Genomic DNA, 21,136 nt, shown 5'->3' on the forward strand with positions numbered 1-21,136 from the left:
CACTTTAGTTAATTAACAATGCACTTTAATGCTTGACATCGCTAATTTCAGAGCTTACTAGATTGTTCCGCGATACTTCGCATAAACGGAAAAAAGCTACCTATATTAGTAAAATATATAATCCAATTTTTCTTGGAATGGCTTATGACCAGTCGCAAAAAATGGTTTCCGAAGACGCAATTAAAACTAAAGTTAACTTGTTGGTATAACAATACAAAAGCATAACTAATTTATTTTTCTTCACCGACAAGACACAATAGGCGACTTGAAGTATAGATAACGAGGGTTATGTGCACTGGTTTACCTCTCGCCGTGGATAACATTTCGAACGAAGACAAATATAATGCAACAACCTTTATACTTTCAACAATGGTTGACTCAAATCGAAAAAATAAATAAATTGGCTTTTCTAAATTTCTTTATATGTATAACAATGTATTTTTATTTATTTATCTTTAATAAATCTACTTTAAGTCAATCTTTGACATTTTCTCCAAAAAAAAAAACACTAAATTTAATAATAAATAAGTTCTTAATACACCTTGACTTTGATAGGGATGCTGCATTCAGGGCTAGAGTTCTACTAAAATAATAGACTCCCGGTCACAATCAAAGTAGTCGAAACCGGACTCCAAGGTTGAGCTTCAAATGATTTAGTAACTATTACTTAAACAACCGATTCCGAGCTCAAGCGAAATGGGCCGAGTTGTCCGATTTCAGGAGATTCCAAGCCTATTTTTTTATACTTACTTTAATGTTGGATGCATGTTATGTTGAACTTTTACATAGTTTTACTTGTGTTGGTATTACTTAATCAATACAAAAAAATGGTAAAATTTTGGTTTCATTAATTAGGTATAAGTCATATGATCAACGAGACTCTAACCCTATAATAAATTTATCCTAACATTAATCCGACTTTAGGTGAGTTTCAAGTGTGAACTCATTACTCCAAGTTCCCCAACCTAATAGGAACTTGGAGCAAGTTAAACAACTTTAATCCAAATATGTGGCCTTGTGCATTTCTTGTAACGTTCCAAGCCGATCAATCTTTGAAATGCTACTTGCGCTTGAAAAAAATAATTGGCTGAGTATCCACAACACAGTCACTCTTTAGAGTTTAGAGTTCATCTTATTTATTTGGATATGTTGAGCCCTCTTGAAGTTTAAAAAATCCTTCGACCTTGAATACCATAATCCACTAGAGTTTAACCGTTATAATAGTTGTCTCGCATTAAGTATGTTTCCACACGTATTGAAAGAGACATCATCCATTTTCCATTTGACCACCATTCTCCTTGGTTGAATGGAGGTACTTCTCTCGCACCACTTTTGATCCCACAAATGACAAAGAAACCAGAAGGCATAATCCATTTAAAGAATTATACCATTTGAATGTTGGACATCAAGTGCATGTGACTTCAAAATATCTTTTTTTAATTAACTTAACAATTTCGATATTTATGAAATGGAACGTGCGCGTGGTAGCTCACCATCTTTCCATTAATATTTGAAGAATTTGATTGGTGTGCTCAATATGATTAATATCGGGGTATGTCGCTTATCGGCCTTTAACCGAGACGTTAAAAAAAATATCGACGAGACACGAATATTCCCATTATCTCGGTCGTTGTATCAGACCGATATATAGGTCGTCATATCAACAGATAAAATCGATAAGCATATAAAAATATTTATAACAATCGTTCTTTTTTGTGCTTATTTTAATTTTTATTCTCACACAAATTCTATATTTAGGGATATTAAATTGTCAAGTGGGTAACACAATGTACAACTACTTGTAAATTTTAAAATTCTAAGGTTAATTGTGTATATATTCGACATAATTTTTTATCTAGATGTGTCGCACTTGGCCAATACGAATCTGATACACGATATTTATTACTCCGGTTGTGTTTTTCATGTATGAATTAAAACCTCCACCAATAATATCTTCCAACTCTACCTTGGACAGTTAGAGGTAATCACGACCAAATACTTTTCAATCTTACCAACCACCTCTCAATATGTGATATCTAGGCCATTCTAGAAGTGCTGATATATGATTTGGAAGTAAATTTGGAATAGACACCGGTTTTAGATTCTTTGACAATTTTGAGCCAAATTCTTTTTTAACACAACCGGTGCTAATTAATCCGGTTTTTCGATTACTTTTTTTCTTTAAATTCTTTATCATAACTACAACGAAAATAAAAAAAAAGAATGTAGAAAAAAATTAGAAGAATTTGTGTAATAGAATTAGGTAGCAAATTGTAGAGAAGTATGAGTTGCCAGTGCAAAGAATATAACTATTGACGATTACGTCGACTATGGTGTTTTCATTGGCTTTGTCCCTCGGGGCCATTATCGTGCATCATTTTTGCTGCCGCTCGACACGGCATCTATCGCCTAATGAATTTTACCGTAGTGGCAAAAACTCATTTGCTTCAACCCCACGATTGCCAAGTTATCTGAATTGCCCTTTTAGAATCCAAAAACTTTTTTGCAGGCTGGATTAAAGCGTGTGACAGCAGGGAAAATGGAAAATCTTCCATATTCATATTCAACACCGCTAGGAGCGGATGGAGACCCATCCTATGCAATCAAATGCTCCCATTAGTAACCAAAAAGTGTGGTACCAAGATTATAGGTCTAGGTACTTGTACATACACATCAAAACGACACTAGATATTTTTTTTACTGACCAATTATTGTCGTTGGGAGCTAACAGGTGAAATAAATATATATCCCCCGGCCCCTAGTACACACACATACATAATCATCGAGTGGTACTCAGTACTCATCAGTCATTTCATCCCCCCTACTGGTGTAGGACTACCCTACCCTAAGATATACGACCCTCTCTTAAATTGTGTTGTAAAAAGGACACTGAAGGGTCTGTTTAGCGTTAGCTTTGATTGTCCTTTCTTCTCCTCCTTCCTTTTCCCCTCCCAATAAAAACCCTCCTAATATCATATTCTCTTCTCTATTGTCATTCACTCTATTTTGTTCTTGTTCCTTCTCCCTCTCTGGTTTCGGAGACCCTTACACAGTTGTCTTCTATACCTATACCAAGCAAGTGGCTGTCTCTTATTCGTACACTTCAAATTTCCTGTCCTCTCCTTTTCTCTCTAAGAAAGTGACCACCAACGTCTCTCTTTGTTTAAGAGTCCTAAGACTGATGCTACTTTTAGTATAAACAGAGAAAACAGAGTCTTGAAAGATAAATCTCTCTATCTCTCTGATAGTTTCTCAGATAGTTTCATAAGCTTGAAGACTTGCACAAATTCAAGATCTGGGTCATACTTAAAAATGGCGAAATCGCCAAGTTCAGAGACAAAATGTTGTTCCAAGTCTTCTTCTTGTGATGGGTCTCTGCAGAATCTGGTTTCTGATGATAAAAAGACAGCAGCTTCAAAGAGAAGTATAGGTGACTGTAATAATAACAATAATAATAAGCATCCGACGTATAGAGGTGTGAGAATGAGAAGCTGGGGGAAATGGGTATCTGAGATTCGTGAACCGAGAAAGAAATCAAGAATATGGCTTGGTACATTCCCAACACCAGAAATGGCAGCAAGAGCTCATGATGTTGCAGCTTTAAGTATTAAAGGTAACTCGGCGATTCTTAATTTTCCTGAAATCACTGGTTCACTTCCTCGTCCTGTTTCTCTTTCTCCTCGTGATATTCAAGCTGCTGCAACTAAAGCTGCTTCCATGGAGGAATTCAATTATTTAACCACCACCACCACCACAACAACATCCTCTTCTTCCTCATCTTCTTCATCATTGTCTTCATTATCATCATCATCAGAACAAGATGAGGAATTAAGTGAGATAGTTAAGTTGCCTAGTCTTGGTGATGATTCATCAAATGAATCAACAATTAACGATTTTATATTAGTTGATTCAATTAATGATTATGGATGGGCGTTTCCACCACCATTATTACAGTGTTGTTCTGATGGTGATCATGATTCTGGTTGTGGTTACTCTTTTCTTGATCAGTTACTATCAGGTCCTGATCAAGAAACTTCTGTTCCTAGTAGTTTTGATGCTTTGTTGTTAGATTGTTAGAAATTAATTTTAGAATTTTATGTGTGATTTTTTTCTTCTTTTTCTTTAATCTTTTACTGTACATATGTTTGCAAGATTGCAGTCAACTTTCATATGTTTGCAGCAGTAAGCACTCTCCTTTCAATGCTCTCTCTATCCTTGTCACTGTCACTCACTAAATAATTTTCACTTTTGTTCTAATGATGATCAAACACATTAAAGCTTTTTTTAACCTAACCTGTGTTTTCTTGTTTAGAAAAATCATAATGTGAGTTCGTTTGTCTTTCTTGTTAACTTCATCCACACATTTCATTTTCAAGTTGCTGCAAGATCAAATCGGCTGTTTTTTTTAAGAAGTATGTCAAAATCTTTCTAATAATGGACATTCAAGAACTCTGGTACCATGTTAAATATCTGTAAACCTAACCATTTTTAAAGCCGGTTTGCAACAGAAGGATTGTCCACCTTCGTCAAAACAGAAATTCAATTTTTTTTTTTAAGGCAAACCAACAACACACGAATATCTTAAAAAATATGCTAAACCCTTTTTCCAATAACGGACATATGAGAATTCTGATATACATTCGTAAACCTAACCATTTTTAAAACGAGTTTGCAATGTCCAGCGTTATCAGAACGGAAACTCAATTCTTTATTTAAGCAAACCCACAAAGAGGTAATAAGATATTTTGTCTTCCTGCGTTGCACACGAATAATCTCTGACCGATAAACTATTAGATTTTTACACTGTTTTGTCATGATATCTGCGCCGGTATTACCTTCTCTGTAGATGTAGATGTGAGAAAATCTGAACCGCATAAACTCACCTAGAGAATAATTGATCATTTTGTCAACAAGATTTCTTTAAAATTAGTGAAATTATAGGATTCCAAAATTAGAAACCTCTAATTGAGCTAATTGTCTCATGATGAAAGCTCTAAAAAGAACATTAGGCTACAATGTGAACTCAAGTACTAAAAGGCACATGAAAACAAAATCCTATTTAGTATTAATTAAACCAAAATTAACTTTCTGTCTCCTCTTTCTCTTTATACAATTAACATTAATTACACAAGTGGGCTTCACTATCCAAGACAAATTCATAATTCAACTAATCCCGTTGTTTCATAGTGGTGTGCCATTTTTCCTCCTAACAGCACTGTGAATAATGTCACCAAATACTCCATCTCTAAATGCGGTCATCTTTAAAGATTTCTAGACCCACAATTAAATCTCTCTAGTCCTTTCTTAATACTATTATTATACTCCACCTGTATGGTTTATGATAATGAAGGTTGTTGAGTCATAAGAATACCCCAGTAGTTATTATAGAGTATATATGCGAACCCTAAATGCATTATTATGGTACCACCAAAAGGTCCAAAACCCAAAAGTGGAAGTTTCAACAAGTGTGTGCATATTCTAGTCAAAAACACACAATGGAAAAAACTGGATAGAAGTTATAACAAGAATAGTCAATTCTATGGATAAACAATTGGAAGAAGACTTTAGCACTTGAATGGCATATATGTGGCAGTATTTTTCTAAGGGTGCTAATAGGGGTACCAAATTGCTGGGGGAATACCAATCCTTTGCTTAGAGTGTTTTGTCTTATTTAGTTTTTTGTACACCCCCGATCAATTTGGTACCTCCTATTAGCAATGTTGGTGATTTTTTCTTAATGGAGAAACATGGACCGCAATGTCAGTGCTCATAGATTTCCCTTTTATCATAGGTGATTACTGCATGTATACTAACATTAAAATCCATCTTTTTGTCTTTTGCAGATAGAATTAACTGTTTATTTGGAAGAACAGAAAGTAAGAGAGTGAAACCCTGATTCATCTACTGTCCTAAGACCAAAATGGGTGCTCATGTTTTTGGCTTCTCTGAGGTGAAATTTTGTAGTATGAAGAAGACTTTTAGGTAATGAACAGTACTTGAATGGTGTGTAGCAGTATTTTTTTTTCCTTAGTAGAGAAGCATGGACCGCATTGTCAGTGTTCTTAGATTTTCCCTTTTATCATAAGATTACCACAGGTAAACAAACACTAAAATACATCTTTTTGTCTTTTGAAACAGATATATATATATATATATATATATATATATATATATATATATATATATTACTATTTGAGCTTTGGAAACAACATGAAAATGAAATTGGTGAATAGTTTTGGTTTTGTTTCACTTCATGAGCTGGAAAACTCAAGAAATTAGTCTTAGCTCATCGAGATTATATTAATTAAACTCGAATAAGAAAAGTTTAAAGAGACTTAACTTGCTTGTCTATATGTTTTAGAAAACAAAAATGTGAAGAGTTCTTTTTTATTCTCTTCGAAAAAGAGGTGAACCCTCCACAATTATGTCGATACTAATCGTCCAAAACAAAACAAAATCGGGAACGGTTACAGGATATAATTGAAAATTTCCAGAAATTATAGGAATTTCAAACAAGCAGCAAATACATTTACGGACAAATTATATAACGACACAATCACGAAAAGAAATCTGATGCATAATCCTAAACACTATGTGATGAGTTAAGAGAGAGTTTCCATATCATTTCAGAGTTTACTTTTTTAACACCATATAATTAAATTGAGTTTTTCCGGAATCTGCTAAAACAATAATCTGGAATTGATTGCGAAAGTTAAAACCAGAAAATACAAAATTTGGATTCTTTTACCCTTTGTAGTTTGGTGTATTTTCTTGGCAAGAACGAAATAACAAATGTGTAGTTGCGAGAAATCTCACAACTACACCCTTAGTAAAATCTATAGAAAAATCTAAGAAATCATCATAAGAATCTCAAGAACTTTTATTAAAATCTTAGAACAAGTACAAAGATATGAGAAAACCCGAACATGGGAAGCAAATAATCTTTATCTCTCTGAATTATCTTGTCTAAGCTCCCTAAAAAGATCTCTCCCTTTTGCAAAGGCGCTCGGCTCCTTATATAGGAGTTTACATAGTGGAGGACAACAAATAAATCCCCTTATTTCGGATCTGACGTTGTTGATGGTGGTTTTTAGCTTAGGGTTAAAATCGTAAAATCGCACATCTGACATGACGTCACTATGACCATTAGCGCATTTATTAGACCAATCAGCATGCCTACGTAAGAATTACCAGGGTACCTTCTTTTTATGTGTCATGTTCCACGACAGAACCCTTAACATTGACCGACATCATCTATGCCAAACCCTAATTCTCATGCTACCGTGCCTATGGCAAACCACACCAGCCACGTCTCCGCGCCAAGGCATGCCAACCATGCCAGTCGCATCACCTTTCCAGCCACGTCTCTGCGCCAAGGCATGCCAGCCGCACCACCGTGCCAATGGAAAACCTTGTCATCCACGTCTCCGCGCCAAGGCATGCCAACCATGCCAGCCTCACCACCGTGCCAATGGCAAGCCATGCCATCCATGTCTCCGCGCCAAGGCGTGCCAACCATGCCAGCCGCACCACATGTGCCAATGTCATGTCGCGCCAGCCAACTTGCTGCGCCTAAGCCATGCCATGCCGGCCTTCCCTTCACGGCTGCCAAAACGAAGGCGTGCGGCAATCAACGGTCACCCTTCCATCTTAGATCCAAATCTAAGACGTCCAAGGTCACCAACCAACGCATGTTAACCTTTGACCCAACGCCAAAACCCTAGTTTGGACGCGCCTAAAACACGCCAAGGCATGCCGACCATGCAACATGTGCCAATGGCATGCCGCGCCAGTCGCCTTACCTCGTCTATGACATGCCATGTCGGCTTTCCCTTCACGGCTGCCAAAACGAAGGCGTGCGACAATCAACGACCACACTTCGATCTTAGATGCAAATCTCAGCCGTCCAAGGTTACCAACCAACGCATAGTAACCTTTGGCCCAACGCCAAAACCCTAGTTTGGCCGCGCCTAAAACATGCCAAGGCATGCCGACCATGCCACATGTGTCACTGGCATGTCGCGCCAGCCACCTTACCGTGCCCAAGCCATGCCATGTCGTCTTTCCCTTCACGGCTGCCAAAACGAAGGCGTGCGACAATCAACGGCCACCCTTCCATATTAGATGCAAATCTCAGCCGTCCAAGGTCACCAACCAACGCATGGTAACCTTTGGACCAACGCCAAAACCCTAGTTTGGACGCGCCTAAAACATGCCAATGCATGCCGACCATGCCACATGTGCCAATGGCATGCCGCTCCAGCCACCTTGCCACGCCTAAGCCTTGCCATGCCGGCCTTCCCTTCACGGCTGCCAAAACGAAGGCGTGCGAAAATCAACAGCTACCCTTCCATCTTAGATGCAAATCTCAGCCGTCCAAGGTCACCAACCAACGCATGGTAAACTTTGGCCCAACGCCAAAACCCTAGTTTGGTCGCGCCTAAAAATGTCAAGGCATGCCGACCATGCCACATGTGCCAATGGCATGCCGCGCCAGCCACCTTGCCGCGCCTAAGCCATGCCATGCCGGCCTTCCCTTCACGGCAGCCAAAACGAAGGCGTGCGACAATCAACGGCCACCCTTCCATCTTAGATGCAAATCTTAGCCGTCCAAGGTCACCAACCAATGCATGGTAACCTTTTGCCCAATGCCAAAACCCTAGTTTTGGCGACGCCTAAACCGCGCCAAGGCATGCCGACCATGCCTCATGTGCCAATGGCATGCCGTGCCAGCCACCTTGCCGCACCTAAACTATACCATGCCGGCCTTCCCCTCACGGCTGCCAAAACGAAGGCGTGCGACAATCAACGACCACCCTTTCATCTTAGATGCAAATCATAGCCGTCCAAGGTCACCAACCAACGCATGGTAACCTTTGGCCCAACGCCAAAACCCTAGTTTTGGCCACTCCTAAACCGCGCCAAGGCATGCCAAATGTGCCAATGGAATGCCTTGCCAGCCACCTTGCTGCGCCTAAACCATACCATGTCGACCTTCCCTTCACGGCTTCCAAAACGAAGGCTTGCAACAATCGACGGCCACATTTCCATCTAAGACGCAAATCTTAGCCGTTCAAGGTTACCAGCTAACGCAGGGCAACCTTTTGGCTCGACGCCAATCCCTAGTTTTGGTCGCGCCCAAACAATGCCAAAACTCTAGCTTTTGGCCACGCCTAAACTAGGCCATATTAAAGCCATGTTTTCATGCCACTGGCTACCAAACGAAGGGTTGCAAATCAACGACTACCCTTCCTCTCAAGATGCAAAATCTCGACCGTCGAAGGTCACCACCGAGCCGGCAAGTCTCCCAAGCTCAACTTGCCAAACAACAACAACATGATACATGTTTTCCATGAAAACACTCGAGACATCAACACATGTCACAAACTGGGGGATTCTCATTGCGTATTGGTTTGGCGGTTTACAACATGCGGTGTACACTACGCCCGTTACAAGACAGTGTCATAAGGATGAGGAGGTTAGTAAATACAGGGAGTAATGGTAAAACGCTTTCTTTTATGGAACATCAATTCCAGGCGTTACCGGTTACCACCTCCTCCCACTTACTCATCCGTTTCCATTTCTTACGACACCAGAGTACATTTCACTTCGACTTGTATAAAAAAGTCTTACCTATTTCCACCTAAAAACAAGTTCTGGTCAGGAACATACAACACTCAGAAAAACATTTGCTAGCTTTCCCATCTGTTAGCTTCCCACTTTATGATACAAGTCGTAAAACATCTACTCTTCCAGAATCAACTATTCTGGTCTCAACACTCTCTTCGCTTCCCTCCCCAAAACCAACCCTTCTCCTTCACTTTGTGACCGAAGCAAGTCTCCAATAACCATTTCTTGGTTTAGGATGGATTTGTACAGATTGATCTCTCGAATCTAAAGTACTCTCTTGTAGTACATTGTTTAGGGTTTAAATTTGTTTCTCACCCACACACCCGAAATTATCAAAATCAGCAGAAACCATTTTTACCTTCAAACAATTGGCGACCACAGTGGGAGGTCAATCTCTCGGTTCCAACACCAATTTCAGAATATGTTTCTCTAACTCAGGAAGATGGTCGGTTTTAGGGCTGAATCCGTGTCCTCAAGTTCCATTCGGGCGAATAGAAATGTTCTTTCTCCCAACATAACATCCAACAACGCAATCGATGAAGGAATTCCAAGGATAACCGACTTGGAATGGATTCAGGAGATCCACACCAAGAACATGGATCTGATGAAAGAAGCGATTAACATCATACTGGACTTCCTCATCAATTTAACGACGGAGTTGAACGATCTACTTTACCCGGAAACTCCAACACTGGGGACTAACATCCCAGACGATCACTCCCAAGTAAACAGCTTCACTACCAATCAGAAACCAGTAGGCCAGGAAGCGGCCTCACTGGTGGAAAATTTATGTGAACTCTTACATCTTTCAAGAGATCAACGGATAGAGACGTTCACCGCCATCAATCTAATAGCGTTAAATGCGTCTCTGGTTCATTCACGCTTGGAAACATCAAGAACGCCAGAGATGTCCATCAACAATATCACGTTTACCAATGATGACATGATGGCAGAGGAAGGACATAACCGGGCCCTACACGTCACGGCCCGTATCAAGGACATGGAATTCAAAAGGGATCTCATCGACACGGGAGCATCCTCCAACGTTGTTACCCTCAGGACACTCAGAACGTCCATGGTACGATCTAACGAAGTCGTGCGACAGTCCACTACAATGACCGATTTCGAAGGCAACGAAACCAGCACGTATGGGTACATAAACCTGAATCTATCATTAGGACCCGTCCAGTCAAAACTGAGGTTCGAGGTAATCAAAAAGGAACCAGATTACCACATGATACTGGGAAGACCATGGCTCCACGACAACAAAATTATTCCTTCGACGTATCACCAATGATTGAAAACCATGCTGAACGGAGAAGTCGTCCGCGTAGCTGCGTCGTTATCTCTATATGCGCCTATCTGCGCCATGGATATTTTTGAGCCAATGAAGGGCCCGCAGGCCACATCCAACAAGACTCACCACACCCCACTACCAAAGTGGACGACCATTGAATGAACCAATGGTCTTGCACCGCTTCAAGGATAAACCCGATCTCACATCACCCCTTTGGAAGAGAGACACGCCGGCCCCCACCTGCCAAGCCGGAATTTGGCTCACACCCATACTAAGCGAGAACGGGCTTTTACCATGGGCCATGATGAAAAAGGGAAAACCGTATATCAGCGCCGATGTTAGCAATTAACATGAGAGACTACCACACAGTCTCTCCGCCCAATGGAACGCAAACGCAGTAATGCACCGCATGAGGAAGTACCTGATGCACCACGACAGCTACAAGACGGGACCAAATATACCATAGACGAACTTGAGGTTGTTAATATCAGGAGTGAAGAATCTCCATGACCCATCTCGATCAGCTGGACTCTGTGCACAGACGAACGCGTAAAGCTGGTAAACCTTCTCAAGGAATATCAAGACGTATTCGCATGGACATACGAGGAAATGCATGGCTTGGATGAGAAGTTGGTCACTCATCATTTACACGTGATACCCGGATCCAAACCGGTCAAGCAAACCCCGAGACAATTTCGGCATGATGTGGAAGAAAAAATTAAGGTAGAAATTCAAAAGCTACTAGCGGCTGGTTTCATCAAGCCAATTCACCACCCTACTTGGCTGGACAATGTAGTCCCGGTAAAAAAGAAGAACGGCCAGATCAGGTGTTGTGTCGATTTTAGAGATTTGAACAAATGTTGTCCTAAATATGACTTTCTGATCCCCAACATCAACATGCTGGTAGACGCCACCAGTTCACACGGTATGTTCTCTTTCATGGATGGATACAGTGGCTACAACCAAATAAATATGTACGAAAACGACACAAGTAAGACGGATTTTAGAACTTCTCTTGGAAACTTTTACTACACTGAGATGCCTTTCGGTTTGAAAAACGCTGGTGCAACATACCAACGCGCCATGACCACCATTTTTCACGACATGATGCACAAGCAAGCCGAAAATTATGTAGATGACATAGTGGTCAAGTAAAAAACTCGGGGAAGCCCATGCGGAGATTCTATGATAAGTGTTCGAAAGATGTCGCGAGTACAAACTGAAGATGAACCCGTTGAAGTGTGCTTTTGGTGTCTCTTCAGGAAAGTTCCTAGGTTTCCAGGTGACTGCCGAGGGAATTAAGTTGACCCAGTCGAAACACAAGCTATCCTCACGATGCAACCACCATGAACCGTGAAAGAACTCCAGAGTTTCATGGGTAAAATAAACTACATTCGCCGCTTCATACCAGGATTGGCTCAACTCGTTGCTTCATTTACTCCCTTGATGAGGAAAGGAGAAAGCTTCGTCTGGACCACACTACAACAGGAGGCGTTCCGGAAGACTCAGCAAACGTTATCTTCCCCAGCCATCATGAAATCTCTCATACAAGGAAAACCGCTACACCTCTACACTGCTTTTAGTGACACTGATATCGAATCTCTCCTCGCCCAAGAAGATGACGAAGGGATTGAGCATCCCATTTAATACTTCAGTCGAACTTTAAAAGATGCCAAACTCAAATATCCCAAAGCGGAAAAAGCGTGCTTATCTTTGATTCACTCCATATAGAAATTCAGGCATTACTTACTTTCTAATAAAGTGGTGCTGATATCTAAGTCCGATCCTGTGAAGTTCCTCTTCTCAAAACCGGCCCTGATAGGAAGGCCGACCAAATGTCTCCTCCAAATGTCAGAGTTCGACATAACATGCGCTTCCCCGAGAGCCATCAAAGGGCAAGCAGTTGCGGATTTACTAGCAGCATTTACGGGAGAGAGCACCATGACACTACACGAGGACCTCCCTGGAGACTTTCCGGAAATCTCTTTCATCCAAGAAGAAACGTGGCTACTATTCTTCGATGGATCCGCTACACCTAACAACGTCACTAGAGGAGGAGGTGTGGTTCTAGTATCTCATCCGTTGAAGTCTCCTCGAACTCCTTCAAGCTAGATTTCTCATGCACCAACAATTCAGCAGAATATGAAGCCTTTCTCATCGGGCTGTCCTTGGATAAACAAGCTGGAGCAACACGTTTGGAAATACGAGGGGATTCTAAATTATTTGTCAACCAGGTGAACATAGTATACGCACTAAAGGAAGTAACCTTCGCCCCATACAGATACGAGGCACAAAAACTACTAAACTACTTCGCCGACCCGACCATAACACATATTGGGCGCAGAAGCAACCGACATGCTGATTTTCTAGCCACGCTAGCATCGAAACTGCAATTTGAAGGTTTTGAAGAAACCCTGAAAGTGAAGAGACGAACCGCGGATTCAACATGGATTTCACAACCCGAAGAGGATGAAGCCGGCGACTGGAGAACACCAATTATCCAAGAGCTTAACAGCTCGCTTTCCCAGGGAAAGGTCAGTCTCAAAACCTTACAAAATTTCTTCATGCTCCGAGGGGTGTTGTACCATCGAAACCCAGACGGTTCCTTGTCAAGATGCCTCGGAGAGAGAGAAGCACAACAACAACTCAACCGCTTACATGTTGAAGTCTGCGGGAAAATATTAGTGGTAACACTCTATCGCCGTTTGCAATGCCTTGGCTACTACTGTCCAGAAATAGAGGCTCAATCTCGGTTACTTCAAAGAACCTGTTCTAACTGTCAAGCGCCGCCGCAACAATTAGAAGTTTTCAATATTGGTCACGCTGGGGACTGGCAGGAGACATACACCCGTTACCTTCGTGACGGTATGCTCCCCACCAATAAGAAGGAGGCAGTCAAGATAAAACAAAGGTCCGAGAGATTCGTATTCCACGAAGGAATCTTATATCGTAAAAGCTTTTAAGGAAGTTTTCTACGATGTTTGAACGAAGCAGAAGTCCCAATCATGCTGAAAGAGATGCACGAAGGAGAACATCAAGGAAAACGGAAATTATTCCTTCAGATACACGAGAAATACTACTGGACAACTATGGAGGATGGTGCAGCTGTTTTCGTCCATAGGTGCAAAAAATGCCAAATTCACGGAAACCTTATCCATGTACCATCAACTCCCATGCATTCAATAAGCAGTATGTGGCCCTTTTACAGCTGGGGACTCGACATCATTGGAAATATCAACCCGACATCCTCAAAGCATCACGAGTACATAATAACAGCAACCGAATATTTCAACAAATGGGTCGAAGCCATACCTTTACGAGGGACTAATGGAGCCACAATCGCGACATTAATTAAGGAGTACATTATCTGCCGATTTGGTGTTCCTAAACACATCATCACCGACAACGGCACTCCTTTCGCAAACAAGCAAGTACGACAATTACTCGAAGAATATGGAATTAGGCAAGTCTTATCCACCGTGTACTACCCCCAAGGGAGCGAACAGGATGAGAGTACCAACAAAACTCTGATCTGAATCCTTAGTCGGACAGTGCACGATAATCCTCAGACATGGCACGAGCAACTTCCAATGGTACTCTGGGAATATCGGACATCACCAAGAAGTTCCACTGGTGCCTCTCTCTACTCCCCCGTTTACGGCGCAGACGCCATCCTACCAGCAGAAGCTAAAATCCCATCAGCTAGGATTGCCGAAGCAAGTGGAGTTCGATGGGATGAAGCTGAAGCATTGAGCGCCAGAGTAGCAGAATTGGACACTATAGATTCCAAAAGATCCAAGGCAGAAGAGCACGCACGAGCAAACCGAAATAGGGTTTCCAGAGCATATAACAAAACAGTGAAGCCTCGGGTTTTTCAAGTGGGAGATTTGGTACTGAAGACTGCCAAACACATCCAACAAGACGCGTCCGCACCAAAATTCTCCGTAAAGTGGGAAGGGCCTTATATAGTCACGAAGACGTACAATAGTGGGTACTACAAGGTCATTAAAGAAGACGGAGGAAAATTGGAAGCATTCATTAACGGAAAGTGGCTGAAGGCACACTACGCCTGACCACCACCTCGCGCCCCGCTATATCACAAACACGGATAGCCAGGCATCTTTCCACTTTTCTTCTACATCTCAATTATCAAGTTCTTTTCCTTTGTTTGATTAAAGTGAATCAATAAAATTCTCTTATTCTTTCAAAAAAAAAAAAACGATGCAAAAAAAGGGGGGGGGGGGAACATGCTCAATACTCAGAAAGAAACCAAACATCTCGCAACTACATAACACAAAAAAGTTCATCCAACAGATTGTAATCCCTCGAAAGCATCATCTTTAACCGGCTTTGATAACTTTCAGTCATACTCTTCAAGTTCCAGATTGACTCTTCCACCTTATGTGACTCGATGGCCAGAGATTTCTCCTCTTCCAGAATAGCTTTCGTAGCAGGAACCACGCCAGCAAGAATACCGGCTCTGTCGACCTTCACAATATTAAGACGATGCCGCAACCAGCTAATGTTGAAATTCAGGGGATCACAGGTAGACACCATGTTCTCCCACTTTTGAATAGTTGGTTCCGCGACAACACGTATAGACATACTTTCCATTTCGGCGACCATTGGCAAGAGACAATTCACTGTGGAAATTAAAGCAGACGAACAATATTGCACTACATTCTTGGTGGCGATGTGGCCATATATCCTCCATATCTTTGTGTAAAGAGTCACGAATTATTTCCTCACCAGAAGCCCACCGACGTTTCGGTAATTAGAGAAGAGACACCTCATGCGGGTTCTGAACGACAAACCTGCATTGGGATACTCATGACAAGAAATTCCTAAGTCGGCGTTCTCCAGATCTGCAGCGGTTGGTGTGATCGGGCTCGAAGGAAAAGGGGTAACCAAATCATCCTCATCAATGATAGTGACGCATGCTCCGACAGGATATCTCTACACAGAAGAAAAAACTTTTGTCATTCATCAGCAAACAATGAAACATCTGTCGGTCGACGAAAACATACCGGTTTAATCTTCTTGACTCGAGTGACCCGGATGGGGGAATTGTTGCAAGAGTCAGGCCTCACGCGTTTGACTAGAGGATCTAGCTGGCTCGAGGATGATTCACTTCTGACTGACATGATGAAGAGATACGGACTCAACAAGAGGAAATCTCTGTTGTAAAACGCGGAAGACGATGCCGCTTCTCCGGCATAAATAACGTGGAAACCCTAAAGGAAGAAAGAGAAACAAAGGTTGAGTAAACATAACGTGATTGCATCACGGCCGTGAAATCATCCTCGAACGAAACCCCTCACCAAAACCTTAATGAAAGCCAAACAAAGGAGACATGAGGGTGTGATCCGTTGGCATTTGAATAAGGAAAGGATTTCTTATTCAAACGAAATCATCCTCGAACGAAACCCCTCACCAAAACCTTAATGAAATCCAAACAAAGGAGACACGAGGGTGTGATCCGTTGGCATTTGAATAAGGAAAGGATTTCTTATTCAAACTACGTGTGGAAAGAGGCAACCAGACATACAATGGAAAGCTTCACGGTATCAACACGCCACGCAAACGCCCAAGCCACGCCATGCCAACGCCCAAGTCACACCGTGCTAACATCCGCGCCAAGTCTGCGCTAACAACTCCCTTCCAAACCACACCAACACCAACAACTCACCAAGCCAGCGTCTTAGTGTTCCCTAACCCAGCCAAGACGATGCATGACCAGACTAAGCCGACGATCTTCATCTCACCACCTCACGGTCTACACCACAAGTAGAAACTATGCAAGGCCGCCGAACACGAGAATCACCAAAGTCTCCTTACCTCTCGAAAAAGGTTAGTCGGGCCTTCTTGACCATCTTTTCACGACTTGTCTCTTCGATTTTTGTCCTCTCCTGTGACCATCTTATGCTTACCTCACAACAATGCTCCCGTTCCGTGCTAAGCAGGGGACTTAATGTTGATGGTGGTTTTTAGCTTAGGGTCAAAATCATAAAATCGCACATCTGACATGACGTCACTATGACCATTAGCGCTTTTATTAGACCAATCAACATGCCTACGTAAGAATTACCAGGGTACCTTTTTTTTATGTGTCATGTTCCACGGCAGAACCCTTAACATTGACCGACATCATCGATGCCAAACCCTAATTCTCATGCTACCGTGCCAATGGCAGACCACACCAGCCACGTCTCCGCGCCAAGGCATGCCAGCCATGCCAGCCGCACCACCGTGCCAATGGAAATCCTTGCCATCCACGTCTCCGTGCCAAGGCATGCCAACCTTGCCATCCGCACCACCGTGCCAATGGAAAACCTTGCCAGCCACGTCTCCGCACCAAGGCATGCCAACCATGCCAGCCGCACCACCGTGCCAATGGAAAGACATGTCAGCCACGTCTCCGCGCCAAGGCGTGCCAACCATGCCAGTCGCACCACATGTGCCAATGGCATGCCGCGCCTAAGACATGCCATGCCGGCCTTCCCTTCACGGCTGCTAAAACGAAGGCGTGCGACAATCAACGGCCACCCTTCCATCTTAGATGCAAATCTCAGCCGTCCAAGGTCACCAACCAACGCATGGTAACCTTTGGCCCAACGCCAAAACTCTAGTTTGGACGCGCCTAAAACATGCCAAGGCATGCCGACCATGCCACATGTTCCAATGGCATGTCGCGCCAGCCACCTTGCCGCGCCTAACCATGCCATGCCGGCCTTCCCTTCACAGCTGCCAAAACGAAGGCGTGCGACAATCAACGACCACCCTTCCATCTTCGATGCAAATCTCAGCCGTCCATGGTCACCAACCAACGCATGGTAACCTTTGGCCCAACGCCAAAATCCTAGTTTGGCCGCGCGTAAAACATGACAAGGCATGCCGACCATGCCACATGTGCCAATGGCATGCCGCGCTAGCCACCTTGCCGCGCCTAAGCCATGCCATGCCGGCCTTCTCTTCACGGCTGCCAAAACGAAGGCGTGCGAAAATCAACGGCCACCCTTCCATCTTAGATGCAAATATCAGCCGTCGAAGGTCACCAACCAACGCATGGTAACCTTTGGCCCAACGCCAAAACCCTAGTTTGGCCGCGCCTAAAACATGCCAAGGCATGCCGCGCCATCCACCTTGCCGCGCCCAACCCATGCCATGCCGGCCTTCCTTTCGCAGTTGCCAAAACGAAGGCGTGCGACAATCAACGACCACCCTTCCATCTTAGATGCAAATCTCAGCCGTCCAAGGTCACCAACCAACGCATGGTAACCTTTGGCCCAACACCAAAACCCTAGTTTGGTCGCGCCTAAAACATGCCAAGGCATGCCGACCATGACACATATGCCAAGTGCATGCCGCGCCAGCCACCTTGCCACGCCTAAGCCATGCCATGCCGGCCTTCCCTTCACGGCTGCCAAAACGAAGGCGAGCGAAAATCAACGCCACCCTTCCATCTTAGATGCAAATCCCAGCCATGGTAACCTTTGGCTGCGCCTAAAACATGGCAAGGCATGCCGACCATGCCACATGTGCCAATTGCATGCCACGCCAGCCATGCCATTCCGGACTTCCCTTCACGGCTGCCAAAACGAAGGCGTGCGAAAATCAATGGCCACCCTTCCATCTTAGATGCAAATCTTAGCCGTCCAAGGTCACCAACCAACGCATGGTAACCTTTGGCCCAACGCCAAAACCCTAGTTTTGTCCACGCCTAAATCGCGCCAAGGCATGCCGACCATGCCACATGTGCCAATGGCATGCCGTGCAAGCCACCTTGTCGCGCCTAAACCATACCATGCCGGCCTTCCCCTCACGATTGCCAAAACGAAGGTGTGCGACAATCAAGGGCCACCCTTCCATCTTAGATGCAAACCTTAGCCGTCCAAGGTCACCAACCAACGCATGGTAACCTTTGTCCCAACGCCAAAACCCTAGTTTTGGCCACGCCTAAACCGCGCCAAGGCATGCCGACCATGCCACATGTGCCAATGGCATGCCATGACAGCCACCTTGCTGCGCCTAAACCATACCATGTCGGCCTTCCCTTCACTGCTTCCAAAACGAAGGCTTGCAACAATCGACGACCACATTTCTATCCAAGACGCAGATCTTAGCCGTCCAAGGTTACCAGCTAACGCAGGGAAACCTTTTGGCTCGACGCCAAGCCCTAGTTTTGGTCGCGCCCAAACAATGCCTAAACCCTAGCTTTTGGCCACGCCTAAACTAGGCCATATTAAATCCATGTCGTCCATGCTTTCATGTCACTGGCTACCAAACGAAGGGTTGCAATAATCAACGGCTACCCTTCCTCTCAAGATGCGAAATCTCGACCGTCGAAGGTCACCACCGAGCCGGCAAGTCTCCCAAGCTCAACTTGCCAAACAACAACAACATGCTACATGTTTTCGACAAAAACACTCGAGACATCAGCACATGTCACAAACTGGAGGATGCTCATTGGGTATTGGTTTGGCGGTTTACATCGTGCAGCGTACACTATGCCTGTTACAAGACAGTGTCATAAGGATGAGGCGGTTAGTAAATACAGGGAGTAATGGTAAAACACTTTCTTTTATGGAACATCAATTCCAGACGTTAGCGGTTACCACCTCCTCCCATTTACTCATCCGTTTTACATTTCTTACGAGACCAGAGTATGTTTCACTCCGACTTGTATAAATAAGTCTTACCTATTTGCACCGAACAACAAGTTCTGGTCAGGAGCATACGACACTAAGAAAAACATTTGCTAGCTTTCCTATCTGTTAGATTCCCACTTTCTGATACAAGTCGTAAAACAACTACTCTTCCAGAATCAACTATTCTGGTCTGAACACTCTCTTCAGTTCCCTCCCTAAAACCAACCCTTCTCCTTCACTTTGTGACCGAAGCAAGTCTCGAACTGTCATTTCTTGGTTTAGGCCGGATTTGTACAGATTGATCTCTCGAATCTAAAGTACTCCCTTGCATTACATTGTTTAGGGTTTAAATTTGTTTCTCACCCACACACCCGAAATTACTAAAATCAGCAGAAACCATTTTCACCCTCAAACAGACGCGTGTCACTGTCGCATAGGGATTTACCATTGCCGCACGGTTTCTTAATTTTCGCACAGATCTTCACACTTTACTCGTGATTAGATGACGTTATCTGGTTCGTCATCTTGAATATGTTGTATGCGATTGTAGTCGCTTAACATTTAAGGAGTTACTTCCCATACTAAACGAGTGTGCGGTATTTTGTACCCACAAAATGTTGTGCGAATAAATATACGAGTAAAAAGCAACTTATCATTGCAGTTAAGTGTATTATGTTCAGTTGGTTGATTCATACCGTTACACCCATATCTTAGATAGTTTCCCTCTTTCAACTTTAATCCGTAATTGGTATGTTTTTGTACACTGCCCCTTTGACAGTCTTCTGCAATTGACTTTTAGATCCAAATATCCTCTAAACGTTTTTACCGTTTAGGTCACTCCATATAAGTGATTAGGAAAGACAAAGGGTCTAGAAAATGACTAACTTTGAGTTTGATATAAACCAAAAAAACATGTATCAAATGCGATTTTCAGTGAACAAGAAGAAACGTTTTATTGTGGTTATGTATTTTTCGAATTTCTGACGGTGGTCCTTTTCTTTTTGAATGTTTTAATGTTGAGTGGGTTCAAGATTCTTATTACTAAATAATCACATTTTGGCATATCGTTTTTCATTTTTAAATATCTACTTTGGATACTCAAAGCACACCAAGACACTTTGAGTCTTTAACCACAATCGTTTAGCGAACAAATGGTGGACGCATATCCAATAGATACAATTATTGGAATGCATATTAACAAAATAAATCTTTAGATGGATTTCCTCCAATTCATCTGAGATTTTCACTGTCTTCATATTCTGTACCAAAATGAACCAAATACCTTTGTCAAAATTCATCCCCCACATGATCAGACACAAATGTCTGGGAAATTAAATCACTGTATGTAGTGTAATTTAACGCGGTTTCTTAATTATTGAAAAGAAAGTTTGAATCTTACACCTTGTTTGTTTACTCCTGACTCATCTGGATCTGAGTTGTCTGGATCACTGACGAACCCATGAAAAGGCTAAAGGGAGCTATAGCCCGGATCAAATGTGTAGAAAAATAAATTTATGTATGAGTAATCTCATAAATTTTTGGTTTAGCCCACACGTAGTTC

The 21,136-nt window shown here is 42.8% G+C and overlaps 1 protein-coding gene across 1 annotated transcript; it reads left to right on the top strand.

The window, feature by feature from the left end:
• The first annotated feature begins 2,945 nt into the window (after window positions 1-2,945).
• Window positions 2,946-4,206, top strand: LOC113348201 (ethylene-responsive transcription factor TINY-like). The gene has a single exon (XM_026591908.1). The coding sequence runs from the start codon at window positions 3,313-3,315 to the stop codon at window positions 4,075-4,077; it is 765 nt and encodes a 254-aa protein (XP_026447693.1). The 5' UTR covers window positions 2,946-3,312; the 3' UTR covers window positions 4,078-4,206.
• Window positions 4,207-21,136: the final 16,930 nt, after the last annotated feature.

This window comes from Papaver somniferum, chromosome 2 (genome assembly GCF_003573695.1).
Source record: "Papaver somniferum cultivar HN1 chromosome 2, ASM357369v1, whole genome shotgun sequence".
In the NCBI taxonomy this organism is placed as follows: Eukaryota; Viridiplantae; Streptophyta; class Magnoliopsida; order Ranunculales; family Papaveraceae; genus Papaver; species Papaver somniferum.

What these genes read in the sequence shown, in the direction of transcription:
- LOC113348201 (XM_026591908.1), top strand. Translation starts at nt 3,313, where the DNA reads ATGGCGAAATCGCCAAGTTCAGAGACAAAATGTTGTTCCAAGTCTTCT.